General features: G+C 48.2%; 1 protein-coding gene across 1 annotated transcript in view; it reads right to left on the reverse strand.

Annotated features, from left to right (window-relative positions):
- Positions 1-4,299: 4,299 nt before the first annotated feature.
- LOC149328160 (uncharacterized) overlaps positions 4,300-18,944 on the reverse strand; it is a 53,247-nt gene continuing 38,602 nt past the window's right edge. Inside the window, exons 5-10 of the mRNA XM_089561504.1 lie at positions 11,435-11,591; positions 10,182-10,294; positions 9,528-9,654; positions 8,774-8,974; positions 7,549-7,677; positions 4,300-4,500 (exon numbers count right to left, since the gene is read on the reverse strand). Coding sequence (XP_089417630.1) covers positions 4,300-4,500; positions 7,549-7,677; positions 8,774-8,974; positions 9,528-9,654; positions 10,182-10,294; positions 11,435-11,591 — 928 coding nt within the window. The remainder of the gene's footprint in view (positions 4,501-7,548; positions 7,678-8,773; positions 8,975-9,527; positions 9,655-10,181; positions 10,295-11,434; positions 11,592-18,944) is intronic.

Consider the following 18,944-nt stretch of genomic DNA (forward strand, 5'->3'; position numbering starts at 1 on the left):
GCAAACATCTCAGTCACCTGCCCCATTACGGCCGACGCGGCGGCCGTCTCACTACCGGCTGCCCCGCCATCCAAAGCCGTGGCTGAAACATCCTTTCTGGGAGGCATAGTTCGCGCTAACTGTCCGGCCGCACCGGCTAACTGCTCATGGCAACAAGAATATTCATATACACAACAATATATCTACAAACACACGGAAATACACAACAGAAAACGCCCGAAAACTACATAAATAACACAAAATCCCTAACAAATTTACAACACTACACAAGTCGCTACCCCGCGAACATTCCGCCTGACCCGCTCCTTAACCCTATCGGTCCGGCGTGGCCCCGAACAAAGAGGGCCTGCCACGAGTCTGGCTGCACATCCCAAAATCGGCAGAGAAATCGTCCACAAGGTGTTAATTAAAGCCGCACGCTGGGCGCCATTATTTGTGGGCGATTCCTCTGCGCGGGGACGCACAGGCAGTCACTCGAGGCAGGACTTTGTACAAACGGTTTATTCTCACATCAGGGGGGCCGGTCGTCGTCGTGGCAGCTGGGTCAGGTGGTCCTTTTGCAGGGCTGGTCCGAGAGCGAGAGAGCGCGAGCCTTCCCGGTGTCGCCTTATAGAGGCTTTCTCCCAGCCTCGCTCCCCCCGCCCCCCCACTCGGGAAGAAGGGGTCCGAGGCTACCCGCGGTGAGCGGCGCGAGATTTGACTTGCCCGCGAGCAGACCCTACAGTTTTCACTCCTACGGCAAAGGTCAGTGCACTTACGAGATCGGTGCCCACGTGCTAACGCATTCCTCTCAACATATATGGCGTTTATGCTCGGAAATATTAGTTTGAAGAGCAGACACGCAGAAACACCTCTTGCCGCTCGGAATTAAGCACGGCTATGACATGGGGAGAGAGGGGAAGTAGGCAGGCTCTGGGAGCGCACCTACTGTATTTTAGATAAAAAAAGATGCCTGGGGCTCAACGCGGCTTGAACCTAGTTATACGAGTGAAAGCTCTGTTAAGCAAATCAAATGTCAAGGTGAAGGGTCAAGTTCAGAGGTGAAGATCACGCACACAATGATCATAGTTATATTATCACGTGTTCATAGTACCATAGCTTAGACCATACCACCATGAAGTTAAGTTCTGATGACCTTGTGAGACATTGAATCTCATTGTTGACTGACATGGTGTCCACTGTCTAAAATCAAATGTGAAGGTCAAAGGTCAAGGTAAGATACCCAGTGATCTGTCATATGATCCCGTAGTCATACTACCATAGATTGGGTTATAACCACTACGCAGTTAAGTTCGGTTTGACCTAGTGAGGCACTGAAGGTCAATACCTCAGCAACATCGGAGTCGTTAATTGTGCCCCGAGGAATGGAGCTGTCGCTCTAAAATACTTCCCAAGGTGCGTCGTCACCACCCGTGCCTCTCGGCTGAGCTGCGGGCACGGTGAGGGAGCGTTATTACCACCTCCGGTTCATGCAGTCTGTGTGAGGTGGTCACTTGGGAGGTGAAAGTATCGATTTGCTACAGGCCAGGCTTTAGCCTTCGCTTCAGCCCTACTACGGCGTGTCTCTTTGAAGAGGGCGCGGGGCTGTGGCACGATACCTTGCGTGGAGCGAAGGCGAAATAGCGCTTTCATGGCGTGGCTTCTGTTCGCGCTATTTAAGGAATATGCGCCGCGGTAACCGGGAATGGACGGCACGGATTCGGCGCTCCTAGGGCTGACTGACCCTCTGTGCCCTACTAAGCACCCCGCTGCACCGCTAGTTCAATAAACGCGAATGCTAAAGAGGAAAAATTTACTTTGGTCTGACACTGTGTTTAAGCAGCACCTATCGTGATTTTTTCCTGTGTTTCCTCGCCTGTGTCCTTGCATTCAATGCAGCAATATCTTGCGAAGCTTTCTATGGAATTTAATTTTGTTATTTGAGTTTGATCTTAGTTTACAATTCATATCACTTGTGAAAAATATCAAGCTAAATTTTTCTATTGCATTATTACGATCCCAGAACGCAATTCAAAAATTCATTTCAAGAGAAAAAAAGAAGCTGAGACCGGAAAAAGAGAAGACGTATCGGCTTCCATACGAAAGCCTTGTTCACTGAAATTTATTCTAGAAGAGCGGAGCTTAAATGCGCTTCAATAATCGTCCCAAGCATCTTGCGTATGTTAGCGGGAGGTTTCCGGCGTTAAGATTAACTCTTTTTTCAGTAGTCTGAATCACCACGGACTCGAGATACTGGCGTGGAAGCCAGTTTTCTTTGGCGATGATAGAAGTCCCTTCCCAGCAGATATCATGACCTGCCGATACGGCCTGCTCCAAAAGTGCGTTGGAAGTGACTTTCTTGTTCTTTACGTCCAACATATGTTTTAACACCATTCATTGATTCAATCATTCATTCATTCTAACCCAATTCTGAGTGGAAGTACAAGACATTGTGCGATAAGTCTTTGCCACGTTCTTGTACCTACCCCCATTGCAAAAAGTAACCGAGCAACAGGTTTTTGCTTCTCAACCGCATAACGGAGCCTTCAAGGCAGCCCTAAAGACCGAAAGGTGTCAGAACATGAGGGCAAGGGCTTCTTCACACTTTACACAGAATCAGGGCTTAAAGGGGCTGCGAAACACTGCTTGGGGGGATGCCGGCTATACTTCAGGTGGGTTCTTTATGTCACACAGATGCTGACTTAAAAAGAATTACAGGAATCGATGCACAGGAACGGGAGTTATTCAGTGGAGAAATTTCAAAATACAAGCAAACAAAACGCTGCCCTCAACTCGATTTTGGCGGGGCTTCCCACTCCTATTTCGCTCTCCCAATGACGGCACCTGGCGCAACCAATCAAAACAGCCAGCCAGAGCACGTCGCGGAAGTTTGTACTCCATGGTTGCCTGCTCCCTGTAACTCGTTTTTTCTGAGACTGGCAGCGTCGTTTCCATGCCAGAGCGCCCATGGTGGTGTATTTTTATTTTACTTGCTTTGCAGGGCTTTCCTCTAAGACAAACAAGTTGTTTTGTTGATCTAATATAAAACGCAGACAGGTGCAAAATGTGTGTCTATTTATTCACACAATTTGCAGTATATTTACTGTTTGTCCGATCATCAAGCTCGCGCCAGGTGATGTAATATCCGCTGCTAAAAACCCGCCACTGTGTGGCGACACCATCAGAGCCATGAAGTTGTTTTTGGGAGGACATTAAGATATTAAACAACGGAATATACGCGGTATTACCGACGCTAATAGCACCATTATAACTCACTGTATGCAATCAACAGGCAAAACAGTTAACTAAGATTGTGTTTCTGGGCTCCTTTAATGGCTGCCATGAATGCTTCGCTACGAGGCTAAGAAACAAACCACCTGTGCCGGGTTACTTTTGGCGAAGACTGCACGTAGCACATAGTTGCACGCATATTTAAAACTTTGCACGTTTTTAATGACCGCGGCAGCTTGTGCACTGCATTTAGAAATGCAAATTCTATTTCCGTCAGTTTTAGTCCATTTAAAGAAATTTGCCACACACTGGATTTACAGCAAGTGTTGCATGAATGGCTTGCTCCGGCGCGAATATGAGTTTGAATTTGTCGAGAAACTTCGCTTACCAGACAGTACAATATGCTCTGTGCAGCTGCAGTTGCAGACACTATCGAGGATCTGATATCTCCCATAGAAAGTCCCAAAAGACGACTGCCGGTCTATTTTACCACCTAGAACAGCGAAAATTGTCTGCACTACACAATGCAAAGACACATGCCACAGTACAAGAGTGCACAAATAAACTCTAATTCCTCAGTTTTATTGCAACGGTCACGGGCTGGGAGATTTCAGCTCCACTAAAAGGCACGGTCCTAGCGGAAGCGGACAGTGAAGAAGGCAAAAGACAACATGGAGCCCTAACTTTCAACTTTATTTGAAACTCACTCTTTCGGAGCTATGTGTGATATGGGGAACGGCATCTCATGCCAGATGACGGAACTATGTGTGATATGGGGAACGGCATCTCATGCCAGATGACGGAACTATGTGTGATATGGGGAACGCCATCTCATGCCAGATGACTCAGGGTGACACAATATAAAATGTGATCACATTGAAACCGAGAAAGAGCCAAAGGGAGATAGTGTAATCGTCCAGTGCGGACAACTAATACCAACAATCTTCTCCCTTGTGTGCTCTCTAATCTGTTCCATACTCATTTTTTTTTGTCAGCACAGTAAATCTTTGAAAAGTTGTGAAGGTAAGAAGACGGTTTGCTGCGAAGAATTCTCCTTTGCTCAGTGATGCTGGGGCTTCTCAACAATCATCAACCGTATCTATGACATGCTGGATGGTAATCTAACATATGGCAGTACATTATCATATCCGGCACAGTGTAGAGGTCTTGGAAAAACGTGATTAGACTCTGGAGCCAGCGCAGCTTGTAGAACCCCGGGTCCGAGTAGTCAATGTCCATGGCGGCTATGATGTACTTGAGAGACGTGTAGTTCTGCTTGATATAACATAGCTGTTAACGTAGAAGAAAAAAGATATTCATGATCGTGGTACTCGGCTTGGAACGCTAAGACACATGTCACTATTGCAAATAGATCCACATGGCAGTGCCTTTGCAGCAATCGGAGTAAGCTCCGGGATTATACAAACAGCTTCAAAATGCCTGGCGTTCAACGTGGCTTGAACCAAGCGACAAGAGCGAGATCTCTTTCAAGCATGGACTCCATTGTATCAAATCAAATGTCAAGGTCAAGGTCAGATGTCAAGGTGAGGCACCAATGGTCATAGTCATATGATCACTTGGTCATAATACCATAACTTGGTTCATACCACCATACAGTTAAGTTCTGTTTGTCCCTATGAGGCATTGAAGGCCACTGTCGATGAGGTGCCCACTGCATCATACCAATTGCCAAGGTCAAGGGTCAAGGTCAAAGGTCAAGGTCAGATGCCCAATGGTCGGTCATGTGATCACGTGATCGTACTACCTTAGCTTTGGCCATACCACCACGCAGTTAAGTTCGTTTGACCTTGTGAGGCATTGAAGGTCATTGTCTCATCCACATCGAAATCGGAAGTTGCACCACCAAAAGTACAGCTCTCGCTCTAAAAAGACCTTCGCGTGTCTGCTTGCAAACGATAGTGCCGCGGACGTGCGCGGGAGAATTTGGAATTTGCAGCTAAAGCCACGTTATGTTCTCTCCGACGTAGGGTTATAATCACGGGATTTTTGATAAGAAAGCCTCACTTCTGGCAGGAAATATACGGACCTGACCTATGCTTCTGGCCCCAATGCCGCTGATGTCAAGCTACAGTCGGAGTCAATTTGACATAACAGATGTTGAGGTAACTCCCTATTCCGAAAACATATTACCAGGTAGGCTTTAAGACAATCGAAACATAACATGCGAAACTGCCGATTGACAACTGAACCTGTTCCAATAGGCCCGCTTGCTTATGTGAACCAAGTTCCCCATCTTGTGTTGCATTATGTGGATCCATACGTGCAAGGCCGCCGCGGTGGCTCAGTGGCTATGGTGCTCGGCTGCTGTCCCGAAAGACGCGGGTTCGATCCCGGCCGCGGCGGTTGAATTTCTTTGGAGGAGAAATTCTAGAGGCCCGTGTACTGTGCGATGTCAGTGCACGTTACAGAACCCTAGGTGGTCGAAATTTCCGGAGCCCTCCACTACGGCGTCTCTCATAGCCTTAGTCGCTTTGGGACGTTAAACCCGATAAAACCAAAACCAAACCATACGTGCAAGATAACGAGGAGATATTCGGGACATCTGGATAGCTTAGGCCACCGTTCCTTGTTTGACATCATTCGGCCTGCGAATAAGCAGGGAGGAGTAAAACCCACAAGAACCGAAAACAGAGCGAAATAAACGGATCCCAAGGTTAGGTACGCGCGCCTTACGCCCGTTACTTTAAAATGTGGGAAAAATTGGTTTGGTTTATGGGTGTTTAACGTCCCAAAGCGACTGAGGCTATGAGGGACGACGTATTGAAGTGCTCCAGAAATTTGGGCCACCTGGATTTCTTTAACGTGAAACTGACCCCAGGTGGTCGAAATTTCCGGAGCCCTCCACTACGGCGTCTCTCATAGCCTTAGTCGCTTTGGGACGTTAAACCCGATAAAACCAAAACCAAACCATACGTGCAAGATAACGAGGAGATATTCGGGACATCTGGATAGCTTAGGCCACCGTTCCTTGTTTGGCATCATTCGGCCTGCGAATAAGCAGGGAGGAGTAAAACCCACAAGAACCGAAAACAGAGCGAAATAAACGGATCCCAAGGTTAGGTACGCGCGCCTTACGCCCGTTACTTTAAAATGTGGGAAAAATTGGTTTGGTTTATGGGTGTTTAACGTCCCAAAGCGACTGAGGCTATGAGGGACGACGTATTGAAGTGCTCCAGAAATTTGGGCCACCTGGAGTTCTTTAACGTGAAACTGACCCCAGGTGGTCGAAATTTCCGGAGCCCTTCACTACGGAGTCCCTCATAGCCTGAGTCGCTTTGTGAAGGGCCTAAAATGGCACGTGTTTTTTTTTGTACTCAATATGTCAATTCGGATGTACCTGAGGCACCAATAAAGGAGCAGTCTTTTATAACAAGACGGGTGGGTATATACCCGTAGCCAGCCTAAGCAGACCAGGTGAAGCCAGTGATTTGATCGGGGCTTCGAATTGACTCTTCCGTCATTTCTATGCATGTATGTCACACTGCTGGCCACTTGCGCCGGCATGCAGTTCGACTAGATTCACTAGCACCCGCCACCCCCGCCTCCCGGTCTTTAACCAATCCTTAACCCCGTTACTTAATCATACTGAGAATACTCCACAGTCCGGAAGCTTGGAGGCAAGATATGGGTAAAGAAAAACATTGTTCATGAAAGCCGTGAAGCGTTCGGACTCCTTTCAAACCTGAATAGAAATACAAATCTTTTTTTTTGGCTTTTGTCCGTCTTCATGGGCGAGTCTGTCGTTTTTTAGCCCGTGTGATCGACGGAGCGGTGCGCTTCATATAAGCATATGACAGAAGACTGACTACACTAACGTAGGCTTTCCTCAGGAGCGTGCAAAAAAAAAACTTAACGGGACTGTAACACAGTGGCTACAGACCAAATAGGTTCAGCTAGCTGCCTGCATACGAAGATTACGAATTCCCGAGCATACCCTTGCCATCTGTGCGCACCGCTGAAAGAAAACAAGGAGCCGTGGGAAAAGAATAAAAAGGATAAAAGTTGCTACCAAGTGAGAGGTAAGTGCTTAAAAAAATAGAGGACAACGGCGCCTGTTTTGTGCACTCTCCTGCATATTTCTTCACTTTTGCACTGCTCTTGGCGCTCCATAAAAACGAGTAGTAGCCCAAGAAGGACAGCTAATCGGGCTAATATTGTAAATGGATAGTTTCACTCTGGTCTTTTGTGGGACCAGCTTCTGCCAATACATGTCCAATGTTTACCGGATTACCTGCGCTGCTTGGGAGGGCAGGCCGAGCTAATAGCTGCGCTCGTCGGAAGTGGAGGAAACCAACCTTAGGATGAAGCCAACCTCACCTTGTGTCTGAGTGACCCCGATCCGTCGTTTATGTACAGCCAGCACGCGCTCTTATCGAAATAGAATTCGCTGGAGGTGTCAGCGTCCCACGAGAAATGCCCTTCCCAAGGCGTACGCGACTGGCAAACCTGCGCAGAGATCACCCGCATTTCTTTGGGGCAGGGTTCGCATGGTAATCAGCAGAGCCACGTGCAAAGCACTATCCCTCAGTTAGTCAATTTATTTTGAAGGATTTTATAAAATTCTTTCGACCTTCCTCGGTATACTGGGTATACTCTATGAGACAGTTTTTGTGGGCACCTCATCTGAATTTTACAAGAATGCTTCAGAGCACAGAAAAATGTTATAAAATTTTGCTTTTCTCCTAAAATAAAGTAGCGGTTTTGGAAATATGTAACGTGAAAGGCGAACACTATCTGCTTTCTCAAAAGTAATTTTTTTTACTAAGGTAATGCGATTGCGTGTTTAAATGAAAAGACGCGGTTAGACATGAAATGCGCCCAGGAGGAAGCCACCAAAAGATGTTACAGGTTGTCGATGTCCAAGAATGTTGAGCATGGATACTTTCGTAAGCATCAGGTGTAATATGGTAATGTTTTATTGACCAGAATAATTACCTAGAAAGGCTTGTAATGATGTGGAAATTTAAGCTATTTTGTGCAAATATTTCAAGGTAATAGCGGAGGCTAGTTGACCAACGAATAATTAAAACCCGCGATGAGATATATGACACAAACAGTGCATAACAAAATGTTTTTGTAATACACACGCGTACCTAAGTAATGACCAGTAACTACAATCGCAGAGAGGGTAACGGGCGCTCAAAAACTTTAAACAAAAGTTATACTGTTGACAACCTGAACATTCTGAAGAACTAAATCGGCACAATTTGTGTTTAAAGCGACTGTTTTTCTCTTGCTACAAGATCACCAGTGCGACTTCTAATGTTGCCATCGGACTGTAAACAGCCATCTGTAACCAGCCATCTGTAAACAGCCGAAAGGCTTCCAGCGTTAAGTCTTATTCCCTCACTTACCGTAATAACACCTATGATCTCAAAAAACTGCTCAGGTCGTACGTACGATACACAGCAAAGCGATGTTGCATGAATCAATGCCTCGGACTGTTTTAACACTCCCTATCTCGAGCTTATTTCTACGCGTTTGTGTACACATATGTTTATTCGAGCGTACTTGCGGAAATTTACATTGCCGCGGATCTTACCTCCAGGATGCCAGCCAATTGAGGTCCAGGGAACGGCTTGCACGGGCCCATGATCAACTGTTTAGTCGTGTCGCTGTCAAACTGTGAACACTGACTCGGGTAGCGAGGTTTGTAGCGGCGAAGTGGAATTCCCACAGACATAGCCAGCGTCGTGGGCAGCTCAGCATCACCAATAGTCTGGAACACCTCGTGCCAGAGACGCTGTGCCGTTGTTCAGTACGTGCGAAAGAGAGGAAAGCAAGTAATAAGCACCGACAGTTGCCTGAGACATAAATGTGTGGTTCTATTCTTTTAATTATTTACTGACTTAATATTTAAACCTGCGCACGTTGCATACGCTCTGTTACCATTCACCATGCTACTCACACCCCAGTCCTTGAGCAAAGCCTTCTTACGGACGAACATTGCTGATAAGACTAAGGCAGGGATTCAGACGCTGGCAGAGGTGAACATCCAACAGCGTTTCTGGTCGCCGTGCCTCACTAAGTGAATGCCAGGTAAGGTGGCCGCTTTTGCAGTTATCTTGAGGCTTGATATCGGGTAAGGTGGACGTTTGGTTTCTGCCAATTATTTCATGTGCGAAACGTAGAACGTTAGGCATCAAACCTGGTTAATTAAAACTTGGTTTGCTCGCAAGAGCGTATTATAAAAGAACCAGTCCGGTCCGGTTCAGGGTCAGGAGGAAGTGACGCGAACCCAAGAGCAGCTTCACTGTGCTGGGAAAAAAGGATATCCCTGAAATTCGAGCGCATACCAGAGAGAATGGGTAATCCGGGCTGGGGCTGTCCAAGTATGATGGAGACATCATCAGGCAGTTGGGGTTATTCTTGTCCTCGCCCACCTGGTGTGCCAAGCCAATCACGATATCCACCAGTGTAGTCCTGCATCGACATAACATTTCGGGATTTTATTTGATTACCACATCCCAACTACGTTCGCTCTCTGCTCTACTTCTTCCTTATCACTCCCTCTTTCCCTCTCTCTCCCACTGCTGAATAGCAGGTCAGGTAGTTGTTGCCGCTGGCCGACCTCTTGAGCCTTCCTCCCATTAGTCTATTTTCCCTCTCACACACACATGACGTAGATCACACTAAATATGCTTAGCAGTATCTGGTTTTATAAACTTTCATACCTTTACCAGGACGGTAGCAGTGATTTCGTAAATGATAAGGGAATGAGAGAGTGAGAAAATCTAGAATGCCTGACCTTATTCGGCCCATTTTTACGAAAAAAGTATGCTGCAGAGCCAGTGAATTCTGCACGCAGCAAAAGCCTAGGAAGAGCTAGCACAATGTCGCTTAAATAAAGAAGGGTGTTCGTAACTGCAAGCGATTACCGAAAGATTTCCTGTGTCTTCAAAGCAACAGGTTTGTGTAGTCTGCTCGAGATCATTCCCATTCGCTCTCACCTCAACCGCTCGACGACGAACTCTGCAACTTTTACGTTGATGATTGGCAGCGCGACTGCTGTGTAGACGGGTCTCTCGTTGATGTCCTTGTCAAGCATCAAGGAGGCAATAGTCTGCGGAATAAATACGCGGAAACATTGAGAGTAGTCATGTGACCCCTTTGCTGTAACCGCCTCATTTACTCTGTTGTCTCAACGTTGCCTTAGAATACGCAGTATTGTAGAAGATGAAACCAATTAGCCGGTTAGCCTCTCGAAGTTAGATGAAGGCCAGTTTCGTTCATTGATTAGTTGTGCGCAATTATATCCGAAAGCAGCGGTGCGGTCTATGAGGTGTCCGCTGTTCGAGGGCTCCGGACAATTGCCCCATCTGGATTAATAAAGGCCCTCGGAACCTCAGAAAACGGCTATTCTTGCAATGTCTCCTAGGAGCGGTGGCTCCCGCGGCCCGGATCGAACGCACCTATCGGTGCTCAGTAGCCAAAAAACTTATCCCCTGATTAAAGAAACAAAGAAACACTGTGGAGGAAGAAAAATTCCAGGGGTGCAAATATGTCTGTTTAGAGCATTGCGAAATAGCATTTCCTTTAATGTTGCCGATTATGTTGCTGCGTGGTCGTTTCTTTATGTCTGTGCCGTTGCTAAGTCGCGTTTTCGTGCTTTCCTCGGTTCTACTACATTCAAAAACGTGGGTTCCGTTCCTAGAGTGTCTAGTAACTACATGAATGTACTATTTAATTATTTATTTATGTTAATTATGTAAGGAATTTATAGATACAATATAAATTACCGACAAATGTGTTTATTATTAATTAAACATCTTGGCGAGTAATTATTCACTCATGCTGAATAGGTAGTTATTTGATGAACTATTCTATTGTTTACTCATATAGTGCATGACTGATAGTTCGTGCGGGCACGTTCTGATAACATGTCCTGTATACGCCACTCACGAGACAAGAAATACTTTGACATATTTCTAATTCTAGAAATATAATTGAACTCTGTCGATCGGGTATCGTGTTATAATACTCAATGAGCACTCTCACACAGATCGGAGTCTTTATAGAGAACAAAAGATAAAAACTAAAGACAAATGTCTTCGCCGGCGGATTTCGCAAGTATAGAACAGCCAAATAGTAAATCATAGCTGATATTCGTCGAGTGAAAAGCTCCTCATGTACTTTTGAAGAAGGCGAGAGATTGCGCAATGAGTTCGGAAGGCAGAAAGAGCATGCCAGACGCGAAACGTACCCATGCGTTCATAATCAGGTCCGCAATATCGGTAACGCTGACATTAAAGGCTGGTGTGTTGACGTGGCCGTAATGATAGATGCGCCGCTTCCAAAGGTTTTCCAACTCCGTCTTCGTAGCGGGATCTGACGCGAGAACCATTGTATTCCTCCGCAGCCTGGCCGACGAAAAAATAAAAAAATAACCATGCATTATAAAGGCGGACAAACCGCAAAACGAGAGAAGACGACGCAGAAACGCTGGAGAGGAACAAGGCTAACACTGGAGATACTTCTGCGTCTCCTCTCTGCGCCATCAGCTACAACCACCACCAAGATGTCGTCTCCTGTTATAAGTAGGACACAGATGTCGCTGCAACTGCGTATGTAGTACAGATCCTAAGTCGTCCCCACGCCACTTCGAAGTGACGGCAATAGTATTGGCGTAGTTGTTGAAATTCTGACAGACGGCCGACAAATTTGACGTACGACGTCGAGTGCTGTTTTTGGTTGATGTACGCTACATTCTTGCTTTGTTCAAGCACCTGTCCGTCGGATAGGAGAATAGTGGACCTAACTTGTTAATTATTTTCTTTTCTTTGAGTAACTCCAACTGCCTGTGGTTCGTATTCGGCTTTGGTTGTCAGCCGCTCTCAGAACGGCTTCTTCGAGGTTTATTCTCTCACATAATGTTTTCATAGCGGCCTGGATATTTCGCATAGACTGGCCTGGCTGATATGATAATTTTTGCCTTACGCATTATATCTTGTATGGCATTTGTGTGTATGGTATATAACATGATGTATATATATATAGGAGGTTTCTTCTCTGCTCTTTTCGCTTTCTCGTTTTCTTTTTTTCTCTTGCCTACTCTCTCTGTTGGAGAGTCAAACTTTTTTATTTTTTTAAATTTTTTTTATTTTTTTCCCTGCCCTCGCGGCCAAGAGAAGGAACAAGTTCCTGCATTTTTCTACGAAAGTTGCTGCACGGCCATGCACCTGCCAAGCACCTCCGAGCTGGACACGCCTCTCAATAAGCAAGCCTGTGGTGCTTAACAAAGCAGGGGCCGTATCTGGACGTTGTATTTTCTTACTGAGTACATATTCGTCGCACTCTCCTTTTCTTTTTTTTTCGTGTGGGTCGCACTGCCTCTAATAATTTTTATGTGTATTTTTCTGCTATGTGCTTTGTGTTTCCCACTTACCTGTTCTGTGCCCACCCCTAAAAAAGGGGATGCATTAACAAAGTAAAATCACTCCTGAAGAAAATCGGCCTTCCGATCGAAACGTCGAGTCGAATAAATATGTTTCCTTTAACGAAGCGTATACATCGCTATATATATATATATATATATATATATATATATATATATATATATATATATATATATATATATATATATATATATGCGATGTCAGTGCACGTTAAAGAACCCCAGGTGGTCGAAATTTCCGGAGGCCTCCACTACGGCGTCTCTCATAGCCTTATTTATTTATTTTGTAAGAGGGAATTGTGGCTCAGCAGTACCTTGGTCGACTTCCAACGTCCAGCAAAGGTCCAGGTAAACGTTAGGGCTGCGAGCGAGCTTCACGCCTCTGAATCGTCGTCGTCTTTCACTCACACAGCTCCCCACAGTGAGCGAGCGCGGCTGCTACACTACAATTACCTCCCGGCGAAAAAGGAGGCATCCTGCCGACTTAAGGAGCACACACGGTAGGCGGATCGTAGTAAAGCTTGAGACGGTCGATGTGCACGGTTTCACGGCCGCGACGGCGCGCATCTTGGGGCGGCGAAAGCGGTTCAATGATGTAGTTAACAGGAGAGGTCTGGCAGACGACACGGTACGGGCCTTGGTACTTTGAAATCAGTTTCGTGGAGAGACCGGGACTGGTTGAAGGAACCCAAAGCCACACGAGCGAGTCTGCGGTATAAGATGGAGGCGGACTGGTAGGAGCGCGAAGGTGCTTCTGGCGGTTCTGATCCTGCGTTGTAAGATATCGGGCAAGCTGGCGGCATTCCTCAGCATAGGTCGCCGCTTGAGAAAGGGTAAGAGACTCGGAAGCATCAGGGCGATACGGAAGCACAGTATCCATGGTACAGGTAGGCTCGCGGCCGTAAAGAAGAAAGAAGGGAGAGAAGCCAGTTGTGCTCTGTGTAGCAGTGTTGTAAGCATATGTCACGAATAGGAATATGCGGTCCCAATTTGAGTGGTCAGAGGCAACATACATGGCGATCATGTCGCTCAATGTGCGATTGAAACGTTCAGTAATGCCATTCGTTTGAGGGTGGTAGGCCGTTGTAGAGCGGTGAACAATGCGGCATTGGCGAAGCAGGGCTTCGACTGTGTCTGAGAGGAAAACACGGCCGCAGTCGCTCAGAAGTTCCTTAGGCGAACCATGGCGTAGAACGAGGTGATGCAAGATGAAAGACGCAACGTCGTCTGCAGACGCGGATGGTAAGGATGAGGTTTCGACGTAACAGGTAAGGTGATCGACTGCCACTATGACCCAGCGGTGTCCAGCCGGAGTGATGGGAAGGGGCCCGTAGAGATCGATGCCAACGCGGTCGAATGGGCGCGTGGGGCAAAGCAAAGGCTGCATCGGAGTAATGCAACGGCGAGAAGAGGTTTTACGACGCTGGCATTCCGGGCAGGAGCGAACATACTGTCGGACAAAACGGTACATTCCCCGCCAGTAGAAGCGGAGTCGAAGGCGCGTGTAGGTCTTCACCACACCGGCGTGAGCACACTGGGGGTCGGCGTGGAAAGAGGCGCATATGTCGGAACGAAGGTGCCGAGGAATGACAAGGAGCCATTTGCGCCCGTCCGAAAGGTAGTTGCGGCGGTAAAGTAGGCCGTCCCGTATGGCAAAGTGGCGGAATTGTCGACGGAGAATGCGGGTCGCAGGTCGCTGAGATGGTGAAGACAGGAGAGCGAGGAGGAAAGCGATCCAGGGGTCCTGATGTTGTGCAAATAGCATGTCGGCAATATCAAGAGAAGAGGCATCAGTGGTGGCGAAAGGTGTGGAGTCGAAGTCACAAGGTAGCGGGGAGCGCGATAGTGCGTCGGCATCAGAATGCTTACGGCCAGATCGATAGATGACTTCAATGTCGTACTCTTGTAAGCGCAACGCCCAACGAGCAAGACGTCCTGAGAGGTCTTTGAGGGACGAGAGCCAGCAAAGGGCATGGTGGTCGGTAACAACAGAGAATGGGCGACCGTATAGGTAAGGTCGTAACTTTCCAATAGCCCAAATAATTGCCAAGCATTCCTTTTCTGTTACGGAATAATTCCGCTCAGCGTTTGTCAAAGTGCGGCTGGCATACGCTTCAACATGGTCGGCGAAGCTGGGCTTCCGCTGTGCCAGAACGGCTCCGAGGCCAACGCCGCTGGCGTCAGTGTGAATTTCAGTGGGCAGGCTGGGGTCGAAATGGCGGAGGATCGGCGGGGAGACAAGCAGGCGGCGAAGCGTGGTGAATCCCGCATCACAGTCTGGTGTCCAAGACGAGAGGTTGGCGTCGCCGGCAAGTAGATCGGTCAGAGGAGAGAGCATGGAAGCGAAATTGCGCACGAAGCGGCGAAAATAAGAACACAGCCCGATGAAGCTACGCAGCTCTTTCAGGGATGTGGGTCGAGGGAACTCGGCGACTGCGCGCAGTTTTGCAGGATCGGGAAGGACGCCTTCTTTGGAGACGACGTGGCCCAAGATGGTAAGCCACCGGGCTCCGAAGCAGCACTTCTTCAAATTCAGTTGCAAGCCGGCGTCGGTCAAACATTGCAGGACACGCTCGAGGCGGACCAGGTGGGACGAAAAGTCTCGAGAAAAGACTACGATATCGTCCAGGTAACAGAGGCACGTGTGCCACTTGAGTCCGCTGAGAACTGTGTCCATCATGCTCTCGAATGTGGCCGGCGCATTGCACAAGCCGAACGGCATGACGTTAAATTCGTAGAGGCCATCGGGCGTAACAAAGGCCGTCTTTGGCCGGTCAGCAGCATCCATGGGCACCTGCCAGTATCCGGAGCGGAGGTCCAGTGAAAAAAAGAATTCCGCGCCTTGCAGACAGTCGAGGGCATCATCAATACGGGGAAGTGGATAGACATCCTTTCGCGTAATCTTGTTGAGGCGACGGTAATCAACGCAAAAACGGATGGATCCGTCTTTCTTCCTCACAAGAACAACAGGGGAGGCCCAGGGGCTTTAGAAGGCTGGATGACACCGCGCTGAAGCATGTAGTTCACTTCTTTGGTAATGACGGTGCGCTCAGGGGCCGACACGCGATATGGGCGCTGGCGCAGAGGGGCATGCGTGCCGGTGTCGATGCTGTGTGTGACGACGGATGTGCCGCCAAGAAAGGTGTGTGGGAAGTCGAATGACGGGCGGAAACGTTCAAGTAACTCCACGAGCTTTGCACGTTGGTGTGGCGAAAGGGTGGCATCGATAGATCGGGAAAAAACAGAAACGGTGTCTTGGTTTGGCGCAGCAGGATACGAATCAATGGCATCTATTTGGACAGGGGCAGGTTCTTCGGAGACGGAGTATGGGAGAGCATGGTCGACCGATTCGACATGTCCCAGGCATTCGCCACGGAGAAGCGTTGACGGGCAAGAGAAGGGGTTCGTAACGTAAATTGCGCTGTGGCCATCGCAGATAGTGAGAAGAGCGAACGGAAGGAGGAAACAGTGGCGACGGGCAGCAGCAACAGTCGGACTAAATAGAACAGTCGAATCGGGTACGCAGAAGCAAGAGAGGGGAACCAGGGCGGCAGAGAAGGCAGGGATGTCAGTGTCTTTTGCAACCAGCATTTTACTAGGTCGGGGAGAGGTGTCGCACGGCTGGGTGGCACAGAGCGGAGACAGTTCAATGCTGGCACGGGCACAGTCGATGATCGCATGATGCAGGGTTAGAAAGTCATAGCCCAGAATGACATCGTGAGAACAGCGGGACAGCACGAAAAACTCGGCGATATACATACATACACACATACAAGTTTTATTCTCCACAAAGAAGTGGAAGGAGGCGGAGGGAAAAGCCATACATTTGCGGCTTGAAAAATCCTCCGCCACAACATCCACAAAATATACACAACATCCCGGATAATAACGCGAGCTGTGCATGACGCTAGAGGGTGAATGCGGTGCGAGCTTGCAGTGCGGAGGCAAAAGTTCGAAACAGGCGTCGTCACTTTACGGAGTCTTCGGCAAAGGGCGGCTCTAATAACGGATACAGCAGCGCCCGTGTCTACAAGGGCAAGAACGGCGACCATCAATAAACACTTGAATAACATTTGCGGGTGACGACGGAGGACTTGGAGAGTTCGATAGAATCGCAGTTCTTGCCTCCGGAACTGCGGCTGTTAGTTTTCCTCTGGACGGGAATGTGAGCGTCGGCGCATGGGAGAGAGAGATCGGCGACGCGGAGAGGGCGACCGGCGTGAACAGTAGGAAGAGCGGTCAACAGGGAACGAGTCCGCAGGGGTGCCGGAGGAAACGGGTGGTGAAGGAGGCATAGGGTCGTAGCGGTATGGGCCTGCCCCGTCTCGGAAACTTGGCTCGTGTTAGCGACAAAGCCGTGCGACGTGGCCCGGCAAGCCACAGGCATAACATATGGGGCGGTTGTCGTGTGTGCGCCATGGGTTCATGACGGCGCGGCGAGGCGGCAGACGACGACGAATAGGTGCCGGCGGAGGTGGCAGCGGCGCGACAGGTGGATGGGAAACATAGGCGTCGTGGCGTCGTGGTCGGGCGGCAACCTCGGCATATGTGAGAGGGGCAGACACAGGTGGGAGCCGAGGGCTGGAGGGCAAAGCGTCGGCGACCTGCTCTTGGATGGCGCGTCGAAATGTGGGATCAAGGGATGGCGCAGAGTCGCCAGACACAGGTAGGAGGGACAGTTGACGGGCCACCTCTTCCCGTATAAAGGCCTTGATCTCGGGAAGCAGCGAGGCCGGGTCAGAATCTAAACTGCAGACAGCCGGCGCAGGAAGTGACTCGTCGTGCACGCCGGAACGACGAGTAGAAGTTCTCTGCTTCCTGAGGACGTCATAGCTCTGGCACAGCTGTATGACATCCACTACTGATTGTGCATTCTTTGCCAGCAACATCTGGAACGCGTCGTCGGAGAGACCCTTCAAGATGTTATTAATTTTGTCGGACTCCGGCATGGATGGGTTCACGCGCTTTCACAGGTCGAGGACGTCTTCTATATAACTTGTGAAGGTTTCGCTGGTGGACTGAGCGCGGGAGCGGAGGCGTTGTTCGGCGCGCAATTTGCGCACAGCCGGGCGGCCAAATACCTCCGAGAAACTGGTCTTGAAGGACGACCAGGTCGGCAAGTCGGCCTCATGATTTCTGAACCACAAGTTGGCTACGTCGGTGAGATAGAACAGGACGTTACCAAGTTTGGCGGTATCGTCCCAATTGTTGTGGGCGCTGACGCGCTCGTAGGACGACAACCAGTCGTTGACATCCTGGTCGTCGGCACCACTGAAGACGCTGGGATCGCGCTGCCGGAGCCCGCCAGAACAGAAGATGGTAGGCGAAGGGATGGGGGTTGTCTGGCTGGTGACTTCGGGCATAACGGACGGCGAAGGTAAGGTGCGGCTACGGAGCTCCAGGATGTGAGGGGGAACGTACAGCAGCCTCCACCAAATGTAACAGGGAATTGTGGCTCAGCAGTACCTTGGTCGACTTCCAACGTCCAGCAAAGGTCCAGGTAAACGTTAGGGCTGCGAGCGAGCTTCACGCCTCTGAATCGTCGTCGTATTTCACTCACACAGCTCCCCACAGTGAGCGAGCGCGGCTGCTACACTACAATTTATTCAATAAACCTCTAAAGGCCCTCAATCGAGGGTATTACACAGGGGGGAGCAATGACACAGAACGCAAAATAAGATTGAGCAAGCGCCAAGGTGCAATACATAGGAACAGAAAGCACATGTAGAAAACAAAAGAAATAAACAAAAACCTGTAGTATACATTGTAATTTACACGAAAAAAAGAACAGAGAGTGTTTTAGAGGCATAACAACCGCAGGAACAAAACAAAATAACAAAAAAGCTGAATGCAGCAAGTGGTAAAATCAATTAGTAAAGCTAAACAGACATTTGGGTAATAAGTTCCTGAAACTTATTAAGATCCCGTTCAGAAGCGATGTGTGATGGTAGATTATTCGAGTCGACTATAGTACGTGGTATGAGAGAGTTAGCAAACGAAGAAGTGTGGCATGATATGCGTTTAACTTTCAGCGGATGGTCGCGACGTGGAAAAAAAGATTCAGGTGATTAGTCGCTTAGTGGAAAGATTAGTCGCTTTGGGACGTTAAACCCCATAAACCAACCAACTATATATATATATATATATATATATATATATATATATATATATATATATATATATATATATATATATATATATATATATATTTAAAGGGTAACAACATCTTATAGGCAACTGCTGAAAAATATAAGTTGGGAAGTCACATAACCTTATATCTGATGCAAAAGAAAGGTTTATGATTTATTCATGGCCTATC

This window comes from Amblyomma mixtum, chromosome 9, assembly GCF_055824585.1.
Source record: "Amblyomma mixtum isolate Tamu chromosome 9, ASM5582458v1, whole genome shotgun sequence".
Taxonomy (NCBI): domain Eukaryota; kingdom Metazoa; phylum Arthropoda; class Arachnida; order Ixodida; family Ixodidae; genus Amblyomma; species Amblyomma mixtum.